We start from the raw sequence: 27,990 nt of genomic DNA, 5'->3' as shown, positions 1-27,990 counted from the left end.
ACATACTTTAGTTCTGTCTTCACAAAGGAAGACCAGATAACATCCCATAAAAATCTTGGGGGAAACTGTGTCTAATGGGAAGGAATAAGTGTTAGAAATTAGTATTATTTGGGTATTGGGTAAACTAACCAAATTTAAACGCAGATAAATCCCCAGGGCCCAGTAAGCTTCATCCTGGAGTACTTCAGCATGCAGCTGTAGAAACAGCAAATGCAGTAGGTGGTCATCTTCCGAAATTCTTTCAATTCTGGAACAGTTCCTATGGGTTGCAAGGTAGCTAATATAACCCCTGTATTTAAGAAGGAATGTAGAGTGAAATCAGCGTATTGTTTACTGGAAAGCTTGACATCAGTGGGGAAAAAGATGCGAGAGTAAAGATGTAATGGCAGAGCACTTGAAAGATTGTGACAGGATTGGACGGAGTCAGCATGGATTTATGAAGAGGAGGTCATACTTGAAAAATCTGCTGGAACTTTATCCTAGTTACATCCTCAACTAAATGCGTAAGCGGGAACTAGTGGATGTGGTTTACTTGCCTTTTCAGAAGGCTTTCAATAAGGTCCACATCAGAGATTAGCATGTAAAATTGAAGTGTGTGGTGCTGAAGGTTGTGTATTGAAATTAATTGAGAATTGAATAGCAGACAGCAATCAAAAGAGAAGGAATAAACCGGTCTTTTTCCAAGCAGCAGGCAGTGACTCGTGAGGTACCGCAGGGAACAGTGCTTGGACCTCGGCTATTCCTAAGATGCGTTAATGAGTTGGATGAGGAAACTACATGTTATATCTCCAGGTTTGCAGACAACAAAGCTGAATGGAAAGATATGCTGTGAGGAGGATGAAGGGAAACTTCAGTGCAATTTGGACAAGTTGAGAAGCGGGCAAGTAGAGGATAGATGCAGTATAACGTGGATAACTGAGGGGTTATTCGGTTTGGTTGCAAAGACAGGGAAGCAGATAATTATCTCTATGGTGATGAGTTGGGGAAAGAGATGGTGCAGTGAGATCTGGATGTCCTCATACACCACTTGCAGAAAGTAAGCGTGCAGATACAAGAGGTAGTGAAGAAGGCAAATGGTATGTTGGCTGTCATAGCAAGATGAATCAAGTACAGGAACTGGGATATCTTGCTGCAATTATACAGAGCCTTGATGAGACCACACCTGAAATATTCTGCGCAGTATTTGTCTCCTTATCTGAGGAGGATGTTCTGGCTATGGAGGGACTGCAATAAAGGATTGTCAGACTGATTCCTGGAATGGCAGAACTGTCATGTGAAGAGATACTTGATCAGTTTGGGCTATATTCATTAGAGTTTAGAAGAATGAGGGGATCAGGATCTCAGAAAACTATAAAATTCCAGCTGGACTAGATAGGAAGGATGTTCTTGATGACCGAAGAGTCCAGAACTAAGGGTCATGGCTTAAGAATACGTGGCAAACCATTTAGGACTTAGACGAGGAGAAAATCCTTCCCCTAAATAGAGTGGTAAGCCTCTGCAATTTTCTTCCACATAAAACAGGTAAGGCCAAAACTTTGGTTGTTTTCAGGCAGTTTGCTATAGTTCCTAGGACTATAGGGATCAAAGGGTATGGGAAGAAAATGGGACCAAGTTAATGAGTTGGATGATCAGCCATGATCATATTGAATGGCGCAGTAGGCTCAGATGGCTAAATGGCCTATTCCTGAAACTGTTTTCTAAGGTTCAAGTAACTGCACAATATCAGCAAATAAAATCTGTTAATTCCTCAAAATCTTTGCCAACGCCAGAGGGAGAAAGGATGTTAAGGTTTGCCTGTTTAATTTACACCCGAAGCACTGTCACTTTGAGATACTAAACCAAGGCCCTCATGTTATCTTTTAGGTAAAAGATTCCATGACACCAATTATAGAAGAGGCTTGCCTGTGAGGTGTTACAGCAAAGAGTGAGTGAGGGCAGTTGTGAGGTAGAAATAGATCAGAGAGGGAGTTCCAGAGAGAGCAGCTGTGGGGTAGAAACAGTGCTTAGAGAGCAAATCCCAGTGAGAGCAGTTGCAGAGTCGAAGCAGAGCAGAGAGTGAGTTCTAGAATGAAAAGTCAGAGACCATGTATGGAAGGAATGTGCTATGACATTAGCGGGAAAAAGCAGTTGATTGTTCTTTATTTCCTATTTATCTCAATTTAGGAATTTCAGTTGGGATGAGTAGTAAATTTATTGCACAAGTAGGAGTAGGGGTGTTATTTAAATACTTAAACAGGTGATTAGTCAAGTAAAACAGAATAAAGAAGACTGGGAAGTGATGCAGGGGAGGGCAGGGGGACTAATGGCACAATAATAATGTCCCTACCTCTGAGCCAGGAGGCCCAGATTCAAGTCTTATCTGCTCCAGAGGTGTGTAATAATATCTCTGGAGGTACTTGGAGGGGTGGGTGGAGGGGGTGCTGGTCTGCTTAGCCTGCTTTGTGTTGTATGGTATTGGGCTTTTGATTATGTTGGGAATGCAGTCATTCAGGCATGTGGAAAATATTCCGTTATACCCCTAACGTGTTCCTTTTAGATTCAGTATTGTAACTACAGTTACTTGAACAAAGCTGTCAATGTTGGGAAAATCCTAGAGGTGAATGTGATGCTATTCAACATGGTTCATGGGATGAAAGGGTGCAAAGATTGGGCCTATACTCATTGGAGTTTGGAAGAATTAAAGGTGTTCTTATTGAATCATATAAGATTCTGAGAGAGCGTGGCAGAATCAATGCTGAGAGGATGTTTCCTCTCAGGGAGAGGAATAGGGTATATAAAACTAGAGGGCCTGCTTTAAAGATCAGGGGTCTCCAAATTAAAGCAGGAAAATAGCATAAGTCTTTTCGCTAGGGTGGGGGTGTTCAAAATGATGGGGCATATTTTTAACTTGACAGGAGAAAGATTTGAAAGGGACCTGAGAGGCAACTTTTTTAGAGGGTGGTTTGCAAGTGGAATGAACTGCTAGAGAAAATGGTCAATGCAGGTACACTTACAACATTTTAAAAACATTTAGATGGGTACATGAAAAGGAAATGTTTGAGGGATATGGGCTAAACGCAGGCAAGTGGGACCTCTTTTAATTTGGGAAACTTGGTTGGCATAGACGAGTTGGACTGAAGGGTCTGTTTCCATGTTCTATGACGCTATAATGTTTTAAACTTAAGGTAACTAAAGGGTGTGAAGACAACTGACTAAAGTTATCTGGAAGTTCAGTTTGAAGGCTGGGTCAGTCATGACATGGCAGATATTTTAATAAGGCATTTTGTAACAATTGTCAATATACATTGTGAGAAATATAGTTTCACATTGGAAGAATGAGTGTCATCAGCACGTAGGGAAACTGACATATTTTTAGATAGTCACTGAGGGACGACATGGAATAGAAATAGCTGGGTCCAAAACTGCATTCTTGGGAAACAAGATAATTCTGTGAGAATTGGAAGAGAAGCAATTGTGTCATTGCTTTGGTTACCATAAACAAAAATAGAATACAGTTCTGCCCAACTCGGAAGTGGAGGAGAGGTGTCAGAGGGGATTGGCACAATCAATTGTGTCAAAGCAAGAAGAATGAGGCAGGATAGTTTGCCTTTGTCATTCTTGGACAGAATATCATTTATGACTGACAGCGACTTCAGTACTATAATGGATGGAAATTTTATTCAAGTCATTTGAGAGTGGAGCACTGGAAAAGATAAACAAAGATTTGGGAGACTACAACAATTTCATAGACTCTATCGTCAGTCTACTTTTGGCAGATATTTTTCGTAACTTTAAAATTACAGTACCTTTTTTTTTTCATTTGCAGCTTTCTTTCTTGTAAAAGTAAATTTTCAGTCTAACACAGATTTTTTTTCCATCAAGGGCTGGGTACGGGCTCTACGTGCACAGAAGGAAATTACATTTTTGAATATTAATGATGGAAGTTCATTACAAAATCTTCAAATAGTTGCACGGCCAGATTTAGATATTAGGTAAGGAAATGCCCCTTCCAGTGTTGGTTATAAAGTTTGATCTTTATAGAAAAATATTATATACTTAAGTCTCAAGTGTACAGCTATGTTGTAAATTTACATATTAGCAGTAAAGGTGATATTTTGTATTATAGATTTATAAAAGAATTAACAGTACATGAGACCATTGGCCATCATGTACATGCCAGTTCTCTGCAGACCAAGACAGCTCAACCTACACGACGTTAAAAAGAAATGACGATCATTTATATGGCTTCTTGTTACGTTCTCAAGATTTCCCAAAGTACTTCCTCAGCAGTAATTACCTTTTTTGAAGTGCTATTTGCAATGGCCAAGTTCCATAAATGGCAAATAAATCAATAATCAATTGTTTTTGTTGTTAGAGTTTATCGTATTTGAGTTTCCACTTAGCCTTATTCTTTTGACAGTAAGTGGGAGGATTGGATGTTGTATGTGGAATGTGTCTTTTAACAGTTAACAATCATTTACTAAAGGAATTGTTTCTGAATAACAATTAAAATTTTGATTACTTTTTGAATTTTGTAATTCTTGATTTTATTTGGATGGTTTGGTTCTAATTCATCTGTCAACCTTTTTAAAATAATTGGATGAACAGATCTAGTAAAATGCTAAGAATTTTTAGATGGTCTTGTTAATCGATTCTTTGCACCATAGCATAACTATGGAGTTAGTATTGAGAAGGGCTTGTGATTGCTTTGCATATCATTACTTGTTTAATCTTCATATGCTGTACTATTTGCATCTGTGGGCATGATCACTGGAAATTGCTGAACATGAAGGCAAAACTAGTGATTTTTCTTCCCTCCCCCCCCCAACCGTTTCTTATGGACAGTTATGAATTTAAACTATTCTGTTGTACTTGGTGAATTGTTTCAAAGATTGTTTTAGAACTTAGAACAGAACAGCAAAGGAATGGGCCCTTCAGTCCACGATGTTGTGCCGAACATGACACCAAATGAAACTAATCCTTTCTGCCTGCCCTTGGTCCAAATTCCTCCGTTTCGCGCATATTCATGCGCTTATCTGAAAGTCCCTTAAATGCCCTTATTGTATCTGTCTCCACCACCATCCCTGGTAGTGTGTTCCAGACTCCTACCACTCTGTGTAAAAAAAAACTTGTCCCTCACATCTCCTTTGAACTTCCCCGCTCTCACCTTAAAACACATGCCCCCTACTATTAGACATTTTGTTAATGTCTTCTCACTAGTTCTTCTTTTCTTCTACTTCCAGGTAGCACTTAACACATTTACTTCTCTCCTTTCCATCCCCTAGCCCAGTTTGCAGTGCCTGATATAATGCTAACAGCTTTGTTTTTTCTTCCCACATAGGTAATTTGAACATGAGTTAAATTGACATCAAGATGGTAAAATTGTAGCAAAAAGGAAAGATTTTATAAAGGATTAGATGTGATATTGTAAACTAGTCAGTATTAACACAGATTAACAGGTTATGCTTTTTGTTGCGACACAGGGACAGCAAACTAAATTAAATCAACTTCCCTATCCCTAGATTTGCAACACAGTAAAATTTGAAACATTTAATGATCTTTAAAATCCTTCAATTATTCCTAACCAGTCTTTAAGAATAAAAGATACCCGATACTAAAGTTATAACTTAAAACAGAGATTAAGTTACTATTAATAATGTTAATTCAGCAAAACATGGATAAACAACAAAGCAATCTACTTAATCTCTCTGATCTAAAGTCAATCTTCTTTAACTAGAAACCCCCATTCTCAAACTGACAGACAGACACAGTTAAGGGATAAATTAGAAGGAAAAGGGTTAGGAATTGTAATAAAGATAATTTCAATCAAAATAAAGAACTGTGTTCTGAAGAAGGGTCATCGGACCCAAAACGTTAACTCTGCTTTCTCGCCGCAGATGCTGCCAGACCTGAGTTTTTACAGCAATTTCTGTTTTTGTTTCTGTTTTCCAGCATCCTCAGTTCTTTTTCTTTTTAAGAATGGTAATTAGCCTGTTCAACAGTTTCATGATGGGTGCCAAGCCTTCAGAAATCTTGGGTCAATGGAGTTGTTCACAAGCAAGTAAACTGCAGATCTTTCTTGAATTCTGAAGTCACCAATTCATGCACACAGGTCTGGTAGATTTCCAGAATAATTCACCCAATTCTTACAGAAGGGTATTTTTCTATCAGAATAGTGAATAAGTCAACAACTGTAGTGAAAACTAAAGAGAGAGAGAGGGCAAAACACAGTAGCACTATCCAGCAGCTTTTTCAAAACATGCCCACAATCTCAAAACTCCATTCAAAACTGGTTCACTTTTCTTTCTTCTCTTTTACAAGCATTCTCTGTGATTGGCTGGCCAGCACCAATCCTGCCTTGGCTGACCAATTCAACATCTAACCAGTTGCCAATCCGAAATCTAGAATGTCTGAGTGCCGAAACATCTGCGGTTTTCTTCGGACAATAGTTAACCTGCAATTATCTGTCCAGGCTAGTTCCCATAAAAAGCATCAGTTTATTTGCTCTTTTTTGTTTTAAAACGAGCTGCTGCTTAAAATATAAAGTTTGATTCTCAACTTTAGCTCCTTGTTCCAAACCAAAAATGAGAAGAATACAGAAAAACAGTGATGGTGCCCCCACACCTCCTCCCTCACCCCCATCCGAGGCCCCAAGAAGACTTTCCACATCAAGCAGATGTTCACCTGCACATCTGCTAATGTGGTATGCTGCATCCGCTGTACCCATTGTGGCCTCCTCTACATCGGGGAAACCAAGCGGAGGCTCGGGGACCGCTTTGCAGAACACCTACGCTCGGTTCGCAATAAACAACTGCACCTCCCAGTCGCGAACCATTTCAACTCCCCCTCCCATTCCTCAGACGACATGTCCATCCTGGGCCTCCTGCAGTGCCACAACGATGCCACCCAAAGGTTGCAGGAACAGCAACTCATATTCCGCTTGGGAACCCTGCAGCCCAATGGTATCAATGTAGATTTCACAAGCTTCAAAATCTCCCCTCCCCCTACTACATCCCAAAACCAGCCCAGCTCGTCCCCGCCTCCCTAACCTGTTCTTCCTCCCACCTATCCCCTCCTCCCACCTCAAGTTGCACCCCCATTTCCTACCTACTAACCTCATCCTGCCCCCTTGACCTGTCCGTCCACCCTGGACTGACCTATCTCCTCCCTACCTCCCCACCTATACTCACCTTTACTGGCTCCATCCCCGCCTCTTTGACCTGTCTGTTTCCTCTCCACCTATCTTCTCCTCTATCCATCTTCTATCCGCCTCCGCCTCCCCCTCTCTCCCTATTTATTTCAGAACCCCCTTCCCCTCCTCCTTTTCTGATGAAGGGTCTAGGACCAAAACGTCAAAAGAGCCTTCCTGCTCCTATGATGCTGCTTGGCCTGCTGTGTTCATCCAGCTGTACACCTTGTTATCTCGATGGTTTAGACGTTCTTATTTCAGCTATGGACAACAAAGCACAACAAACCTGGATTGGATTCATCCTGTAGACTTCTGTAAACTTCTGGAACCTTCTCAGAATTGTTTAGGTCCATGATTCTGGGTAGAGTGCGCACCCCCACCTCCCCCCCAGACACCCCACTTTTCCTTTGAGATTTTTCTTCTCCTCTGCAGTGAACATGGTTTCCTGCTCCTGACTAATATCTATCTATATAAGAGATAGTGGGATTGTTGTGCTTTCTGAAGAATGATCCAGACCCAAAACATCAGCTTTCCTGCTCCTCTGATGCTGCTTCGCCTGCTGTGTTCATCCAGCTCTACACCTTGTTATCTATCTATATAACATTGGTCCCAGTGACAAGGAACCTTTTTTTGTGAGCCTCTTCTGCGCAATCTCTGAGTCTTCATATCTTTCACAAAGTGTAGTACCAGAACCAGATGCAGTACTCTAGTTGAGGCCAGACCAGTGTTCCATATCAGTTTAACATAACTTCCTTGCCTTTATGCTGAATTCCCTTATTAATAAAGCCTAAGATAATATATGCTTTATTAACTGCATACTCAAAATATCCTAGCATCCTCCGTGATTTGTGCGCATATGTACCCAGGTTTCTCTGCTTTGGCATTCTCTTTAAAATTGTGTTCTTTACTTTGTATTGTCTCTCTACTATCTTCCTACAAAAATGAATTACATTGCACTTCTATGCATTATATTTAGTTTATTTATAACTGGTGTAACTGCTATCACACTTAGCACATCATATGATTTTGTGGTTTTGTCGAACTCAGTATAGTTCCACGTGATCATGGAACATAAACTATTTTACTTGAGGTTATGCAAACAGGTGTTAAAGCTGCTGAATTTAAATACATAGTTTAATTGCCTTACAAAGTATGATTTTAAAACATAATGTTTCTCACACCTGTAATACATGCTAACACTCATTATTTAATTCTGCAGCCCTAGTTTATTGAGCTTTTTCTGATCATGAATTTAAGGTTATTAACTTTATATCTGCTTTTACAGAGGTATAACTTTTGGCAGCGCAGTTGAAATTTGGGGGAAACTGATACAGAGTCCTCACAAGAAACAGAGAGCAGAGCTGCTAGCTGATAAAATCAGATTGGTTGGAGCCTGTAATCCTGTGGTATGTTTGGCTTTAGGGTTTTTATCTGTAAGATAGTTAAATTCAACATTTATTTCTTCTTCAATATCTTTCTCTTTCTTAAGTTTTGATGTAAAATTCTTCCCAACTATCTCTACCAATGTCTTTTTTTCTCTGCTAACTGGCTTCTTTCCTTAAAAGTTTGTGTTATAACTATTTTTTTAACTGGTATATTTCTGGAATCCTAATCATTTTAATTTGTCAGACCTGGCTCAGTTGTTTCAGTCAAAAGACAATTGTTACAGGCTTATTCCAGAAATTTGAGCCCAGCATCCATGCTGCTCTCTCCATTGCACTGCTTAGGTAGTACTGGCATTTAACTGGTATGTTGATCCAGAATCCACCTATTATCTTGAATGGATGTAAGATCACATGGTACCATTCAGAAAAAAGCAAGATTTATTCCCCAAGTGTGCTGACAAGCATTTAGTCCTTACCAACATGACTAAAACCAAGAATTTAGTCATTAGTCTTGTTTGTGGAACTTTGTCTGGGATTTGACTGTCATATTTCCCTGTACAATAATAGTAAATCCATTTCGGAGTGATTTGTTAGCTACAAGAGTCCTTTGAGACATCTTGAGTTTACAAAAGGTACTGCTTAAATGCTTAGTTGTGCTCCTTGCTTTCCCCATCTTCTCTCAATTTCTTCACTTACTTTCTCAAATTTGTTTTTATCGTTAATTGTACCTATAGCTCACATATCCCTCTACTTCAAGTTTGGTTTTTGCAAGCTCTTGTACTAATCTATGGATTTCCAAGACTTGATATAATTTACTTTTGTTTTGTGGGTGGATAATGCGCCTTTTTGGTCTTTTTTAAACATTTTCTATTTTTGATCCAAGTTTCTACGTGTCAATTTCTATCTCATTTCAGCTAGCTAACTGATCATTCCAAAATATGGCGTAGGCAATCTTATGCTCCTGTTTTTCAGTTAACTTGGTTTTCTTTATAGTTGGATTTTAAATCTAATCACTTGTGATTACTCCTTCAGTGCTTTGTGTTAAGATAATTGTCAGAGGAACATAGAGTAATTTGGCCCATCATACAAAGAGCTTCAAAGAATTTAGGATGGATAAGAATTTTCACGCTATTGATACACAGAACTTTGAGGTTCGTTTATTAATGTGTCCTGTGCATATTTACAGATTTTTTCCTATCCCCTTGATAGTAGTGCACACTGAAGCAAACAATGTATCTGCATCGCAACAGTCTCATTTGTTCAAAATTGTATCTTTGGTTATAATGTGTTTTGAGATATCCAGAGGATGTAAAAAGTACTGTATAGTTGTAATTTTTTTTTGTTTCTTTTAAAATGTGGAGAATGTTCTGTTCTTATGATGTGAAAATTTGGAGCCCTCTTGTTAATGTAGTTGGCATTTTTGACACAAAATCACTTTTCAATAATTTCCCAGTATGGAATATTGTCTGTATTTATCACAACTGTTTTTGCTTTCTCATATTCCGTACATTTTAACACTGATCTGAAATTTAAATTGATGACTTGGTTCTTGGGAAATGTCACTGAACAGTCTTGAGTAGTGCAGAATATTGGATCTGCATGTGGTGAACTGAGGAGTTGTGATTTATTTTTGGAAGCTTCTACTGTAAACCGTTATACCATGGAACTGCACTGAATAGAGATCAAATACTATAACTCGATACAAAAGAATCAATGGGGCACTCTTGCAAATCTTCCGTAAACTTTTGTTAATATGTGACATTAATAAAGATCAGGAAACATGTTCATTGACCTACTGTGCAGTTTTGCGCTGAGGGGCTAATACGTTATACAAGGAAACCAGAAAGCAAAAAAAAAGTAAGTTTGAGTTTGCATTGATGTTTCAATTTACCTTTCTGATTTCTCTCTATCAATGAAGACATATTTGTCAGCAATACTCAATTTTGCCTCATTTTAATTTTGTTTTTTGATTTTTGATTCTATTCTGTATATTAACTTGCAAATAATTCAATAATCTTGCTTACAGTATAGACCAAAATTTTCCTGAGAAAATAATCTTGTAAAATTGTTTTGGATGTTTGCATTTAATCATAGAATTTGCCATTCAAGATCAAGGAGAGGCATTCACTGGAATACATAAGACAGTTTCCTCATCTTCGTTGCAAAACAAATGTTTTCAGTTCACTTCTCAGAATACGAAGTGAAGCATCCACAGCTATTCATTCATTTTTCAAAGTAAGTTGAGTACAATACGTACAAATATTTATATTATACAAGTAAATAATGGGAAACCCCTTTTTATAAATACATCCTTTGAAAGCTATTATTGTTCACAAAAGTACAGATTCTAAGATTCAATAGTTGCTGCGTAAATTCTCCTTTCTTCAAATCTGACCTACAGAGCCAAGAACTTGTGCTGATGAACTTCCAACCAAGTACAAAATTAGTTACAATTAACAATAACTTGTGACAACATCCTGTAAGATAGCACTTGCTTTGAAACAGTAGAGCTAAAACTAAAATGTCTAATCCACTAGTTGGTTTTCCTACCGTCCCTGAATAAGCCTACAACCTCCCTCTGAAACTCTCTTGGCATCCTCATAGGGGTCTATCCAAAACTTCTCACCACTGCTTAATTATGAGCAGAACCTCTAATTTCTCTCCCACTGATCTTTCCTTCTCACCCCACCTGCTGGCATCCATTCTGGCCAAATTTATTCTTTTCTCATTCATCCCTCCAGCGCTTACCCTGTGGATTCTGCAAGTAGGTTGGCTCTCTCTGCTGCTTATGTCCTTCCAAAATGTTCATTCACCCACAAATGAACCCTTTGCAATCCAATAATCTATGAGAATGATTGTATCAGCATAATGAACTTGATGGAAGTTTGGCAGATGGGTCATGACACTTCACCATTTAAAACAAAAATCTTCTCTTGTGGCTGTAATATCTTTCTTTTATCCCTTGTGGCTATATCCTCTTCTACTTATTATGCCCAGATCATTACAGAAGCTGTGTAGCACTTGCACAAATTACACCTTCAACTGGTCTCCTACTACTCAGACACCTTCTGTTTCCTCCTGTTTAATGTCCATCTCCTTGCCTTTGAAATCCTAATTCTCTACTTCGCGTATAGGTACCACAACAGATTTCTTAATGAGATGTCTTCACTGTTTCCTTTCCTCAGCCTCTGCAACAAGTGACTTCTTAGCCTTGGTAATTTTAATATCTGCCTCAATTCCTCATCATGTTACCCTCTGAATTCACTGTCCTTCTATACTCTCTTTATTTTTCACTCCATATAAGCTCCTCGACTCATTGCAGCCAATCCCTTGTCACTCTCGTAGGTCCTCTGTACTCCCATTATATCAATCGTACGTAAATTAATTGCTGATATTTGCTGAAAACACAAAAATACATAGGAAAATGAGTGGTGAAGAGAGCATAAGGTACCTACAAAGGGATATAGATTAACTGCGCAAAGATGTGGCAAATGGAGTGTAATGTGGGAAAGCGTGAAATTTTCCATTTGACGAAAGAATGAAAAGGAATCATTATTTAAATGGTGAGAGGTTGTAGACCTCTGAAATGCAGAGAGATCTCAATGTCCTAGTATATGAATCACAAGGTTAGAATGCAGATACAGCAAGTACTCAGGATAGCTAACAATGTTTTGTTTATTGTAAGAGGAATTGAATGCAAAAGTAGGGAGGTTATGCTTTAATTATACACAGCTTTAGTGAGACTGCATCTGGAGTATTGTGTACAGTTCTGGTCATCATATGTGTGGAAGGATGTCAATGCGTTAGTAGTAGTTCCAAAAAAGCTTACTAGACTAATACCTGGAATGAGCAGACTACCTTGAAGAAGGATACAGGCCTAGCCTGTTTAGGCTTCTGAAGTTTAGAAAAGTCCGAGGTGGCTTAACTTAAACATTAAACATTCTGAGGGGACTTAACCATGTGGATGTACTAGGGGTCTAATCCTTCCCAGACAGCAACAGATCAGAGCAGCAGCGCCACATTGATCCTATCTTCCTTTGTTAGATTCCATAGGAGGTAAATTCAGCACTGTTCATTTCTTTTTCTTTTACTGGATGAAACAATTGCTGGCAATGTCAGTATTTGCAGTCCATTTGTTGTAGGTATACCTACTGTGCTACTGGGGAGGGAATTCCAGAATTTTGATTCCAATTTTAGTCTCTAATTTACAAAAAACAGAAAATAGTAGAAGTATTCAGAAAGTCGAGCACCATTTGTGGGGAGAAGAAGAGTTAACATTTGAGCACTATAACTTTTCAACTCGTGGAGTACTGCATCAAGGAAATAGAACTTACTTCCTACTTCACATTACGCAAATTTGTTCAAAATTTACTGCTGTATTCTTTTTTAAAGCCTTTTGGACTTTGATGCTTGTTTCTGTAAATTGGAAATGGTAGGCAATGGATCTACTGGTTATGCTTTGACATTTGTCTTCTGTTGGAATAATCTGCTACTGATTAGATGGATTTCAGACAATGCAAGTGAAATCAATTTCTTACTTCTCATGTAGCACAACTTCCCTAAGGTATTACTGCCCAATACTGAAGTCTGTAATGACTAAATTAAATCCAATTATTGTCACCTGTGTAGGTGCAAACTAAATCAAGTGCCAACAAAATAATCCAAATGCCAGTACGTCAACAGATGCTAACAAAATTTGTCTCAAATTGTTTCAAACAGCTCTGAGGTGTGTGCAGAACAGAGTGAACTGAATAGATAGTAACTACTTTCAACTTTGTTTAAAATTACAGAGCAATGGATTTGTTCATATACACACACCCATAATAACATCAAATGATTGTGAAGGAGCTGGGGAACTCTTCCAAATTGAAGTAAGTACTGTCCAGAAATAGAAGTTGTGTAGACTGATTAGTATGCTTTTTTTTTTGCTACCATTCTTGCACTACTAATGTGCAAACATTGGAAAATCCTATAGTAAGCAATTAATTTAGCAAAAGAGCTATAGTTGAAGCTTTTGTTTCACTTTCTATCACTGATGATTGAGAATAGACTGAGCGGTTGGTTGCTGGCCAGATTAGATTTATCCCTTTTTTCATCCTGGATGGGACATACATGGGCAATTTTCCATTTTGGCTTGTTCCATTTCGGCTTGTCCATTTCATCCTCTTTTATTTTGTTAATAAACTTCTATTTCATTGTTAAAGTAAAATCTGCAGCATTGTGTGCATATGTTTCTGTGAAAGACCACTTCATTAAAATGGGATTAAATCAAAATATATATTGTGGCTTTACTGAAACAGTTTGGCTAGGGTCTTAGCCAGTTCTGGAGTACAAAATTAGTACTTTTTCAGCATGTTGTCAGGGCCCACAGGAGTGAATTGATTTGGCTGAAGAATAACAACTGTGAACCAAGATCAATTGTCCACTCAGCACTTGTGGCTGCAGATGCTTGCAAATCGTTCAGCCATTTTGCATCGATAAACTGGGCTGACCTGTCACTGAAAATAGGGATATTTGTGAAACCACCTGCAGTGAATTGGTTAATTGCCTAACACCATTCACAACTGGATGTGCTATGACTATACAGCTTAGGTCTAATCTGTTGCATGTGGGTTCACTTAATTCTATCTACTCCATGTCCCTGCTATTGTTTGACATGCAAGTCGCCCTGTATTGTCACTTCATTAGGTTGACACCTCATTTTTAGTTATCCTTTGTGCTCCCAAGCATTTTCTCCTTCATTGAACCAGGATTTATTCCCTTTCTTGATTGATGATTAAGGTACAGAGGGGAATATGCTGGTTTGTGAGGTTGCAATTTGTTTCAATGCAGTTCTACCTCTGATGGTCTCCAGTGCTTCGTAGATGCCCAGTCTTGAGATGCTAGATTTGTTTGAAATCCATCCTATTTAACATGTTGGTAGTTCCACAGAACACAACGGAGGGTATCATCAATGAAAAAGTAGGACTCATCTCAACAAGTCTGTGTGGTGTTCACTCCTAACGATAATGTTATTTATAGCGAGTGTTTTGGTGAGGACTAGGTCAAGTCAGTTATTCCCCCTTGTTGCTAGGGCCTATGGAAGGTGGTGAGACTGCCTGACAGTTGTGTCACTTAGGACTTGCCCTGCTCAGTTAGTCAAATGCTAGCGAGCCAATCTTGGTGATGTTCCCCAAAATCGGAGTGCATTCTGTGCCCTTCACACCTCAGAGCTTCCTGCAAGTGGTGTTCAACTTGGAGGAGTACTGATTCATTAACTGAGGGGATTTGGGAGGTGATGTTCAGCAGGAGATTTCCTTGCCCTTGCTTTGACCTGATGTCATGAGATTTCATCGGGTCTGGAATCAGTGTACAGTTCTCACAATTTTGTCAAAAGCCCCAGATGTTAATATAGAGGACTTGGCAGTCTTGCCAGCACTGTGTGTCGTTGTTTCCACTGCCTTGGTCAATGCTGCTGGTCCATCCAGCTTAATTCCTTTCATTAAACTTTCTGGTGGGTCAACAGGACCGAGTAACTTACAAGGCTATTTCAGACGGCAGTTAGGAGTTGACCACATTGCTGTGGTTCTTGAAGTCACATGAAAGCCAGACTAGGCGAGCATGGCAGATTTTTCTCTCCAAAAGTGCATTAGTCAACCAGATGGGTTTTTGCAACAATACGCAATTGTTTCATGGTCATCATTAGGATCCTTGCTTCTAGGTCCAGATATTTATTATTTCTTTATTCTTTCATGGGATGAGGGTGTCTTTTTTTTTTAACCCATCTCTAATTGCAGTTAATCCAGAGGAATCACATGGCTGTGGTCTGAAGTCACATGTAGAATGGCACCTTCCTTCCCTAAAGGACGTTAGTGACCCAGATGAGTTTTTCCAACAATAATCATCATTAGACTCTTGATTCCAGATGTTTTTTTTTCCTTTACTGAATTCAAATGCCACCGTTTGCCGTCGTGGGATTCGAACCCGGGTCCCCAGAACATTATCTGGATGACTGGATTAACAGTCCAGGGATAATACAACTAGACCATTGCCTTCCCCTTCAAAACCAAGTACCGACATCCTTTAACAACTTGTACAACTAAGTTGTTTGAAGTCAGCTAATGGAAATAAGTGAACTTGGATTATTTGTGTCTTTCAAATTTCAGAATGCAACACAATACAGTTAACTGTTTTGCAGCTTCACCCATTGCAAAAATAAACAAGACTTAATGTAAGAAAATGTACATGTCAGAGAAGCAGTGGTAAATTTCATGCAGTGATTCTTTGATGCCACAAGATGGTGACAGCATGTTTTAATGAGCATTATCATCAACTCACTATACAGCTTTAGCTTAGTGGCGGCAAATCAGTGTTGTAACTGAATCAAAATTTCATGCTTTTGATTGTTTGCAAATGTAACAAAAATTGTATGTTTGTCATACTGATTGTGCAGATTAATCACCTTCCTGCTATTCAATAAAAACAGCAAATATTCTATGCTTGGTAGGTCAGTCGGCAACAAAATGTCAAACAGTGGGCTCATATTATGGGTTTGAATCTATTACAATTTATTTAATATTGTATGACATCTTATTGAGTATTTAGTATGTGAGATCATTTTCCTTTGCTATTCTCTGCATACTGGGCACATGATACCATTAAATAAGAACTTATTGTTCGTGCAGCAAATTGTAGATAAATGCTCCTTCATGAAGTCTTGTATTCATTTTAGTAAAACAAATGGGAGTAGTGCTCATGGGAGCAGGGAAAAGAACTGCACATTTGTCATGAAGATTTTATTTTGGACTAGCTGGAAGGCGTTTAACATTTTCTGTTACTGTGCTATTTGTTTCATGTCTGCAAACATTGCAAAGACTTGCCAGATGAAATCTGTGATCAATCACATAAGCAACTGTCTGAAGTGGATGCATTGCTAGGATAATGCTGTTGGTTTGCATTATTCTGTTACGTCTATTCAACTGGTTACAATGAATGCTGTCCATGGCTTTTTATGAAATTTTAGTGATGTGTTTCATTTTCTCTGTATATTCATACAATTGCTTTTAAATCACTTGGATTTCAGTTGGCTTATCTACAAAATAAATCACAATTTTTGGATGCAAGTATCAGCAAATTGTTTATCAACTCTGCCAAAAACAATTCTTAGATCAATTGATGTGAAATGTTCACTTTTCCACCTTTTGACAGCACTTTCTAAAAGCCACCATCCCTACTAAGAGATAAGGGCAGCAAAAGCATGGGAACTCCACCTGCAAGTTCCCCTCAAAGCTGCACATCATCCTGACTTAGTTTTACTGGGTCAAAATTCTGCAACCCTTCCTAACATCACTGTGGATGAATCTACACCACAAGGACGACAACAGTTCAAAAAGGCACATTTGAAAAAGAGTGGCTCAGTGGTTAGCACTGTTGCCTCAAAACGCCAGGGACATGGGTTCAGTTCCACTCTTGAGCAACTGTCTGTGTGGAATTTGCACATTCTCTCTGTGTTTACGTGAGTTTCGTCTGGGTGCTCCAGTTCCTTCCCACAGGCCAAAGATGTGCAGATTAGGTGAATTGGCCATGCTAAATTACCCATTGTGTCGGAGATATGCAGGCTAGGTGGGTTAGTCACGGGAAATGCAGGGTAATGGGGATGGTGTGGGTCCGGGAGGGATGCTGTTCGGAGGTGTGGATTCGATGGGCCAAAGGGCCTGCTTCCGCACTGCAGGGATTGTGATTCTTTGAAGGTAGCTCATCACCACCACCTCAAGGACAGTTTGGAATGGGCAAAAACTGTTGCCCTTGCCAGCAATGTCCACATCCCAATTTCAATTTTGAAACATATCTCACTTTTAAGGGAATTTTGAAGAACTACATAATCAGGAAAGCTGAATACTTAGTGTTGCAGTGCTCAATCAGTGTTCAAGCTAAGTCATATTGGAATTCTGCCCTGCAGTGAAATAGAAATGACTCTGTAAGGTTTTCAGTTTATATTTCTATACATAAATTCAAAAAGTTTTTCTTATAATTTATTACACTAACAACTTATTTTAGTGGTCTTCAACAGAAAAATGTCCAAATACAATTTCAAGTGAAGTGTGATTTTGTTTTTAAGGAAACAAAGTCAATAAAAAGGGCTGTTAGAAAGGGTGGTCAAAACCTTTGAAGAAATGGTAATAGCCAAGTATTTAAGAAGAAGTTGGATGGTGAAACAAGGCAATAGGAAAAGAATTTGCGTGTACGGTCAAGGCAACTGATGGAATATTGAGCTGCATTTTCCAAGCAGTGACAGTCTCACGCAGCTTTCCCCTATGCCTATCCTATTTTATGAAAGGAGAGTGTTCTGCATTCCTGACAGGAGATTTCACTGTGGGTTTCCTTAACTAGTGGTGCATTCTAATCTTGAGCAAAACTCTGGGGAAGGCAAACCATGCCCATTTCACAGTAATCGGCTGCCATATGCTGGCACTTTAATGGTCCAGAATCACAGGCAACCGCTTTGACAACTGCTGTCAAATGGTAAGCACATGAAGTTCGGTGACAGTTGGGGAACTGGATTACAACGACCCTGAAGAAATTACACAATTCAGGACACATCAGCAAGACAGACTACCGAAGAATGAAGCCAGAGGGATCCAACACGCCCTGCTTCTACACAGTCCCCAGGGCACACAAACCGGGGGTCCCCCTCAGACCCATTGTCTCACTGCCAGGTACACCAACATATAGACTTGCCAAAGAACTACAGCAGAAATTGAAATACTTAGTGGACAACACTACCCACTCCATCCATTCATCCCAAGAACTCCTCAACATCATCAAGGACAACAGGATAGAACAGGACGAGATAATGATATCCTTCGACGTAACAGCACTATTTACATCCATAAACATCGACCTAGCCAAAGAGGCAATTGCCACACTACTGGATGAATCAAGTAGGCACACACCCTGGGACACCAACAACATCAATAGGGACACCACGATAAAACTACTAGATCTGTGCCTCAACCCACTTCACCTTCAACTACAGCATATACATTCAAATCAATGGAACACCAATGGGATCCCTACTATCAGGACTGATTGCAGAAGCAGTAATGCAAAGGTTAGAACAGACAGCGCTCCTCACAACACAACCCAAACTTTGGGTCCAATATGTAGATGACATCTTCGTGATTATGAAATGCACAAAACCAGAAGAAACACACCGACACACAAACAACATCCTCACCAGGATACAATGCGCAAACTAAGAAGAGAACAACAATCAACTACCCCACCTGGACATAATTGTAGAACGCAAAAGCAACGGGAAACTCCACACTAGCATATATAGAAAGATCACACATACGTACCAGATACTCAATTACACTAGCAACCACCCCAGCGCCCACAAACACAGCTGCATCAAAACACTATTTAAGCCAGCCACATTGCAGCAACCCGGAACAATGCAAAGCAGAACAGGAGCACCCATACGGAGTCTTCAAAAGGAATTGGATACTTGAAAATCACAATCTGCAGTTACCTCCAAAACAGACCACAACGGGAAGACACAACACGACCAGACTCACTAATCACCCTACTGTACGTCAAGGTCATGTCAGAGATGACCACAAGATTACTCAGACCCCTAAGTATCAGGGTAGCCCTCAAACCAATAACCACCCTACGACAGAGATAGTAGGAACTGCAGATGCTGGAGAATCTGAGAGAACAAGGTGTAGAGTGGATGAACATAGCAGGCCAAGCAGCATCATAGGAGCAGGAAGGCTGACATTTCGGGCCTAGAAGGGTCTAGACCCGAAACGTCAGCCTTCCTGCTCCTATGATGCTGCTTGGCCTGCTGTGTTCATCCAGCTCTACACCCTACGACAGATACTGACAAATGTAAAGGATCCCATACCCAAAACCAGCAAAACCGGGTAAATATACAAAATACCATGCAAGGACTGTGAGAAACACTACACAGGCCAAACTGGAAGAAAACTGACTGTATAGATGCATGAACACCAACTAGCCACCAAGAGACACGACCAATTCTCGCTTGTCTCACTGCATACGGACAACAAGGGACACAAATTTGACTGGGACAACACATTCCTAATTGCACAAGCCAAACAGAGTCACGCCAGGGAATTCCTGGAGGCCTGGTATTCTAGCCAGAACTCCATCAACAAACACATTGAACTAGACCCTGTGTACGAACTGGAAGTAATGCCAACCACCCCAGCAAACTGAGGCATATAAATAACAAGCGGGACAGAACACTGACGCTTCACCGAGGTGCACTGACGATGTTACCCAGCAGGGTGACAAAACGTTTGCACCCAAACCCACCAGCTTGGTGAGCATGTCTACGACCTCGTCTGCAACCTCATCCACAACCTAAGCTACATATCTTCTTCAAGAAATTGGCGTGTAGCATCTTCTATTTCCCTGACAATTTCTTCAGACTCTGCTACGATGGGTATTCCCCATGCGCAACTCCTATCTACAGTGGAATAACAACTGTCTGACCATCATAAAATCCAGGCCAGTGTTACAGAAGGGCCTTGGACTGGGGGATGTTGCTGAGACAGAGAAGGACAAATTAGAAGACTACTTAAACACTGCTGAAAAATTTAGGAATGATGTGTTAGTGGGCCTAGACTATTGTGGATTAGTGAGGGCAGGAATGATGGATAGGAAACTTGGTGCAGATAATGTCAGCTCAACTGCCTCTATCTTTAGATGGTGGAAGATGAGAAGCCACGAAAGATCGCATTGAGAGACAGTGAGTCTGGAGATGATAAAAGAACGGCGCAGGCTTCAGTAGTAGACAAGATGAGGGAGGAATAGTAAACTTGTGAAAATGTGCTGCAATGTGACACAGAGGATATGGGATTAAAATTCAGTTGGGACTGAGTCAGATGCCAGGTTCAGAACAGTCTGAAGCTAAAGCCAGCGCTGAGGGTATGGAGTTTTTAACAGGGGCTTAAAATAATGACTCACTGTCTTTCTAGAGGTGTTAGCCTGGAGGAAGTTGTGACTCATCTAAGGTTGGATGTTGGACAATTGGTTTAACCACACAGAAATATTAGAGGGTCAGGAAAGCTGGTGAAGCAATTCAATCTATTCCTCCTTTCAAATGCAAAAGTTTCAAATATAATTTGAAATCATATGTCATTCTTCAGCCACCAAATTTAGATTTTAAGTATCGTTAAATATGAACTAAATATTAAATGAGACTTAATTCAAATATTTGTTTATATCTTGTTTCAGCCTGCAAGCAAAACAGCTGAAAAGCATGATAACACTCATTTCTTTGATGTTCCTTCCTTCTTAACTGTGTCTGGACAACTACATTTGGAAGTGATGACAGGGTAAAAAAAAATTTCAACCATTTTTAAGTCTATATATTTGTGTTCAAAGTTGTTGTCTGATATTTGAATTTTGATTTCCATTACTAATCCTTGTCTAGAGTGGAGTTGATATGTTGTTAGAGGATGGCAGAGCTTTGGAAGCTGTAAAGACTGTTTTATTAATCATGTATTCAAGAGGCACAGTTCACCAGAATATATTTGCTTTAATCTTTACAATAAAACTTCAAATTATTTCTTCCACATTCATCACAAGTCTACTACATAGCTACTTGACTAATGACTTTATATCCTACTACAAACTTTGTGAAATAAAGACCAAAAGCATTCTTCTCTAATTTATTTGATTTCAGTTACTATAACAATTACAATGTTTTTTTAATTTGCACACAGCAAGGTCCCACAAACAACAAGATAAATAACTAGTTCAATTTTTTTGTGTGTTTTGGACTTGGTCACCACAGATATCCCTGCTCTCTTTCAAATAATGTCATGAAATCTTGTGTGTCTATCAAGAAATTGCACTTCATAAAATGCCTAGACTGCTCAAATTCTACAGTGAAGTTTGAAATAATTGACTTTATTTTGGGTACAAGAACTCTGACTGAGCCATTTTTGCACTCCTTTAATAAAGGAACTGAAGCTTCGTTAGTCTGCTTCTGAACTTTCATACATGAAGGCAGTTTCATCAGTTGTTTTGGATAGAATATGATGATTCTGGAACAAAATAAAAGATCAAGTCTGGACAGCACATGCACTTCCTTTGGCCAGCGTCAAATTTATTTTCCGGTACAAAGAAGTTACTTGCTACAGTTGGTACTTTATTTAGCTAAAATTTTCTGTTAGAACATAAGAAATAGAATTATGTTCTATCATTCTGTATATTTATGGCTGGTCTTTTACTTCAACTTCGCTTTCTCCCCAATCTCCCAATCCTATTGGTCTTGGTGTCCTTTAAGTACATTGTCACTTTCTGAAAATGCAAATTCACCCTAAATTGTTGCCATCTGTCATAACTTTATTTCCTGCGGAATCCTTTAGCCCGATTATTCCTTGTAATGATTCACACTGACTCTAGATTATGGTATTTCAGTAAATCAGTATTCTTCAAAGCTGTTTTCTGTTAGCTATCTATCAACATCACCTAACAAACACAAGTAATTCCAGTATAAAATATGAAACCTGTAGATTTTTAAGTTTGCATTGCCTTCTGTCTGAGCCAGTCATGATCTTCAGAATGTATTCTTTGTATATCTTAGATCCGTCATTCATTTGAGATAAATGGTAGCGCTCCTTCTAAGCTGTTTTAGATGGCATTCTTCCGATATTACAGCATAAAATCTTCCCACCACATGTAGCGATCACAGTACTCAGTGTTGGATAGGTTGTGAAGTATGGGCAGGCATGATGCATGTGAAAGGTTCAGTTGCTATGGTCTTACCTGACTGCAGGACTGGTCTCTCATTAAAAAGAGAGAGAGACAATTGGTGGTGGTTTAACCTGAGGGTTACTATGTCTCAGGCTAGGGGAGAGATTGAGAAGGAGAGTCTTCCATAGCTGGTGCGGGAATTAAACCCACGGTGTTGGCATCACTCTGCTTCACAAACCAGCCATCTAGCCAACTGAGCTAACTGACCCCCTTGTGAGGGATAAAGCATATGTAAAGAATAGGAAAACAACATGTTTCAAAATATAAGTAAATGTTTTCCCTCACTCATATTTCTTGAATACCCAATGGGTAGGTTTCAGTATAGCCCAAAACTGATACTAGATCAGCTATACTTCCATATCATTCTTTTCCTTATGAACTAATATGTTAAAGTCAACTCTTTTGAACACAACATTGAATTTGATGGCCAGGTTGATTAGAAAATATTTAACTGCCACTTCCTGCCCCTAGTTCGATCTGCTAGGCCTTCGTTGACTAATGCTGAACATCACCCTTACTACGCATTGATCAAACCCTGCTGCTAAGGCTTTGCCCCAATTATTGATTCTCTCTGGCCTGTGCTTTGTTCTCTGCTCTGCAAATACATTCAATGGCAGTATCAGCAGCTGACCTATAATGCTCCTGTTTTCACTAGGACCCATCCTGCAATGCTGATTTCATGTAAATGAAGTCCAAGGCCCAATATCTGTGACCCCCTGGCCCTGAGCTTCCAAAATTCAATGCTCTTGAATTTCTAGGCCATAAACTTTGAGACAATCCTCTCCTTACTATGATCCCCATCTGCTTCATGAAGACCACCAGTGCCAAAGAAAAATCATGCAGTCCACCTCAATAACCGCCCAGTGGCGCTGACCTCCGTAATTATGAAGTGCTTTGGGAGGTTAGTCATGGTTCACATCAACTCCAGCCCTCAAATGCCTTGATCCTTTGCAATTTGTCTATGGCCTTACACTCATCCCTGGAACATCTGGATAACAAGGATACCTACGTCAGCCTCCTTCTTATTGATCTGTAGCTCTGGAGACAATGACAATCCAGGTGAATATTTCAGTATTGCTAAATATTCCAAGTTTCTGCCTCAACCATCCTTTCAGGCCATGAGTTCATACTCCCACCACACTCAGTGGGAAATAAACATTCTCCCCATCTGTCCTCTTCACCTTTTACCTCTTAGCTTAAAGCCATGCCTCCTGGTTATTGACCCCTTTTACTAACAGTAAACATGTCTTTTTGTCCATTCAATGCCCCTCATAATGTTTTACACTTCTATCAGGACCCCGTAAACTTCACTCTTCAAGGAACCCAACCTACCCAATCTTTCCTCATTGCTCAGATTCTCTATCCCAAACAGCATCCTGGTAAATTTCTGCATCCTCTCTCATGGAATCATATTCTTCCTATAATGTGGTGACCAGAATTGTATACAGTACTCGAGTTGAGGCCTAACCAGTGTTTTATAGAGTTCCAGCGTAATGCCCTTTCTGTTATATTTCTATGCTTTGGTTAATAAAGTCAAGTGTCCCGCGTGCTGTCTTAACCACTGTATCTACCTGCCTTGCTGCCTTCAGGGATCTGTATTCTGAAGAAGAGTCATATCAAACTCGAAATGTTAACTGTTTTACTCTCCACAACTGCTGCCGGACCTTCTGAGTTTCTCCAGCATTGTGTTTGTTCCCTCTGATCTTTAGTACTGTTAAGAGTCTGACCATTTATATTGTAATCTCTTGCCTTGTTAGCCTTCTCCAAGCGCATTACATCTCACTTTTCCAGGTTGAATTCAATTTACCGCTACTGTGCCCACCTGACCAGCCCATTGATACTTGATACCTTCCTGCGGCTTACAGCTGTTCTCCTCACTATTTGCCACCCTCCCAATGTTTTTGTCATTCACAAACTTCTTGATCATACTGCCAATATGTAAGTCCAAATCATGAATGTACACCACAGACAACAAGGATCTGAGCACTAAACCCTGTGAAACCCAACTTAAAACAGAATGTCCAGTTACCAACATCCCTGTACCCTCATCCTGTGCTTTCTGCCACACAGCCAGTTTTGGATCCTGTATGCCTCTTTGCCATGAATCCCATAGTCTCTTACTTTATTTAAAAAGTCTGTCATGAAGGACTTTATCAAAACCCTTGTTCAACTCCATGCAGATCACATCAAATGCATTGCTTCATCAACACTTACGGATACCTCCTCAAAAGATCTGATCAAATCAAATTTAATCAATCAAATTTGTCAAACACAACTTTCCCTCAACAAATCTATACTACCTCTGAATAATCCATGTCTCTTGAATTGCGGATATGTTCTATCTCTCAGAATTTTTTAAAATAATTTTCTTACTGCCAAGGTTAGATTGCCTGTAATTTCCTGGTTGATTCCTTCATCAATTTTTAATAATGGGTTGATGTTAGTCCTCCAGTCCTTCAGCACCCTCACCTATGGCCAGAGAGGATTTGAAATTACTGCCATGGCCCCTGATAATCTCCTTTCTTGTCTCCCCCTAGGGAGATTAATCAGTATGACTGAGCAGAAGCTAGAGAGTCTGTTTTGTTAACAATTCTTTTATCTTTTCTAAGCTTGTTTTTTTTTTCCCCTTGTTCATGCTTAATTTGCGATGTGAAAGTGTCAGCGGGGATAGGAACCTGAGGTTGGCCGATTATGTGATTAGACTGAGCTATCTTGAGTGCACAATGATGTTTACATATTTTGCAGTTCCCCGTGGTTCTTCTTAAGTTCTAATTTAATAAGTAAAGCCATGGAAATGTCTAGAAGAGCTATTTAGATTATATACATTTCATGTTACTTCTCCATTGCAATAAATCTCACTACTGAACAATTTTTATTTATTAAGGCTAGAGAAGGATGCAATGCAAATATTTTCCTCAATTGATTCTACATAATGCCATCTTATTTACTATACTTTACTGTTATAATTAAATATTTAGGCAGAAGAGGGAAGACATAGTAGCAGGAACAAAATGTAAGTACTAGTGAGTAGTAAATGTAAGTAGATAATGTCTTGCCTTGATTAAATTTAGAGGAATTTTTCACTGTGTTGTAGAAGATAGTTTCACTTTGCAAAGCAGATGAATCAGTCAATTAAATTTGGGTGCCTTAATAGGTAGGATAGAGTAATGGCTATGGCACTGGATTAAAAGTCTAGAAGTCATGATTTGTATAATGAGTAAGGGAAATGAACTTTGTCAATGTTGCCCATATCTCAAAAGCAACTTCAAAACATATGTTTCCCTGTCACTCTTAATTACTATTCTAAGCATATTGAAACTTGGAAAAACAATTGTGTTATTTTATTAAGATTTCTCAAGTTACTACTTCAAATTTTAACTAGATATTTCTCCAATAACCAAATAAATCCATCCTGTCTGTTTTACATTGCCAAAGTCTAGAAGAAGAATGATGTAGAATTGTCACATCATCTGTGATGTTGGTGTAAACCTTTTCCATTATTAACTTCATCTGCAAGCCTGATATTTCAAAATCATGGATGACGTAGGAAAAGGAATGCAGCCTTAGTTTTAGGGAATAGTTTGTTAAATGTTTTCAGCCTTGTAAGAAATTTCTGCATTCATTTCAGTTGATCTTCTATTTTTCCTGTAGAAGCACACAATTTAAGTCTCCATTGTTTGGTAAACATCGGGTTACTTTGCCACACTTCTAAATTAATCACATGTTGAAGGTGGTGAAATGTGATATCTTAAAATTTTGCCAAATTCTCATTTAAGTTACAGAAAAATGCATGATTCTGTTTTGTTTCAAATGAAACCGGAGTTCTAAATCGGGAAAGATCACTTGACCTACCTTGTTTTGATTTTGTTCACTCAAATTAAGATGACTTAATTTGGGCTGCTAGGAATTCCAGGAGTTGAAGAATCGTTATTAAATCTTATTCCTATAATTCTAACTCTGTATGCTTTGGTTTTCAGTTTCAATAGATATGTATATTAAGACTTAGCGTCATGTTGTTCGAGCTCATCAATTTTGTTCTCTATTACTATCATATTGTTTATGTAGAAAGATGTGACAGAACAAGGAGCAGCCAATTCTGCCACGTGAATCTATCCTGCCATTCAATTTGACCTGTATTTCAACTCCAGTTTGATCCATACCCTTGCTTAACAATGTTTAAAATTTCATTATTAAAATGCTTTAAAATTTCAGTGGTGGAATGAAGGTGTGGAAGTGCTGATACTGATTATGGCAGTAAAAGAAATTGTAGATTCCATGAGGAAAAGTGCTTGCTCAGAGTTTTCCAACATGTTCTTATTGGTGGTGAGGGGGTACTTTTCAATTTTTCTGTTCCTTGGTTATCAAATGTCAAAAAGGCAAGGTTTACAAACATGAGATTCAATTTTACAAAAATTCGAAATAATAAATTCATAATACAAGAAATTGTAATACTTTAGTGATAATGTTACTGGATTTGTAATCCAAGCCCCAGACTAAGCTTGTGGGGATGTGAATTCACATTCCATCATGACAGATGGTGCAATATAAATTCAACTTTAAAAAACCTGGAATTAACAACTTGTTTAATGGCAACAATTTAACCATTGTCAGTTGTCATTAAAACCTATCTAGTTCACTAATGCCCTTTTAGGGACTGAAATCTGCCATCTTCACTTAGTCTGGTTACACGTTATTCTTAAAAAAGCCATTTGAAATTGTGAAGCAAGCCAGTTATTTGTACCAACCCTTAACAAAGTCAAAAGAAAAGCGTGAAACCAAACGCACCTCAAGGTACTGACCTAGGCACTGGAAATGACCATGGTTAACGCACCCCTGTCAACCTGAAAAGCCTTCCTTACCAACATCTGAGGTCTTATCCCAAAACTGGGAGAGCTGTCCCACAGACTAGTCAAGGAACAGCCCAACATAGTCACACCCACAGACTCATACATTATAGACAATGTCCCAGACACCACCATCACCATTCCTAGGTTTGTTCTGTCCTAGGACATTGCCACCAGAAGTGGCAGCAAAGTGATTTGCAATCAAGAGGGCATTGATCTGGGAGTCTTCAACATTGATACTGGATCAAATTTCATCACATCAGGTCAAACATGGACTCCCTTACCAAGATTGAGCTGTCTGAGTCCTAAATGAAATAGCTGCTCGATTAGGTCTGTGGGAGATGGTGAGGAAATTTCTAAGAGGAAGAAATTCACTCGACCTCATCCGTATCAATCTACCTGTTACAATTGTGAATGTACATGATACGGTATCAGTAGCAGTGACCACCATATAGTCTTTGTGGAGATTGCATTGAAGATACCCTTCGACGTGTGGCACTACCACCATGTTAAGCGGGACAGACTTTGAACATCTCTACTATCTGCAAGAACAGATGCATGGAGACACTACCACTGCAAATTCCCTTTCAAGTCTCATATTAACCTAAGAGAGCAGTGCTTGAAAATGGCAACTCCCCTCTACTTACTCCAGGGCAATAAGGATTAACAGTAAATGTTGACCTAGCCTGCAACACCCACATCCCAAGAATATTTAAATAATTCAAATGATTATTAGAAATACCAGACAGCAGAGCTAACTATTTAACAATCTGAGTGAGAGAGAAAAAGAGTAGACTCCAAGTCCTGATCGTGCAAG

General features: G+C 39.2%; 1 protein-coding gene across 8 annotated transcripts in view; it reads left to right on the top strand.

Annotated features, from left to right (window-relative positions):
* nars2 (asparaginyl-tRNA synthetase 2, mitochondrial) overlaps positions 1-27,990 on the top strand; it is a 74,535-nt gene that overhangs the window by 5,587 nt on the left and 40,958 nt on the right. For 2 of the 8 annotated variants that reach the window (XM_020530696.2, XM_048597817.1), the window contains exons 2-6: positions 3,862-3,971; positions 8,454-8,574; positions 10,648-10,788; positions 13,344-13,424; positions 20,803-20,903. In XM_020530696.2, the coding sequence (XP_020386285.1) occupies positions 3,862-3,971; positions 8,454-8,574; positions 10,648-10,788; positions 13,344-13,424; positions 20,803-20,903 (554 nt within the window). Of the gene's footprint in view, positions 1-3,861; positions 3,972-5,931; positions 6,092-8,453; positions 8,575-9,647; positions 9,705-10,647; positions 10,789-13,343; positions 13,425-20,802; positions 20,904-27,990 lie in introns of those variants that run through there. The other 6 variants (XM_048597820.1, XM_048597819.1, XM_048597823.1 and 3 more) reach the window with 5 other exon arrangements.

Source organism: Rhincodon typus, chromosome 6, assembly GCF_021869965.1.
Source record: "Rhincodon typus isolate 14 chromosome 6, sRhiTyp1.1, whole genome shotgun sequence".
Lineage (NCBI taxonomy): Eukaryota > Metazoa > Chordata > Chondrichthyes > Orectolobiformes > Rhincodontidae > Rhincodon > Rhincodon typus.
This window is presented reverse-complemented; position numbering and strand designations above follow the sequence as displayed.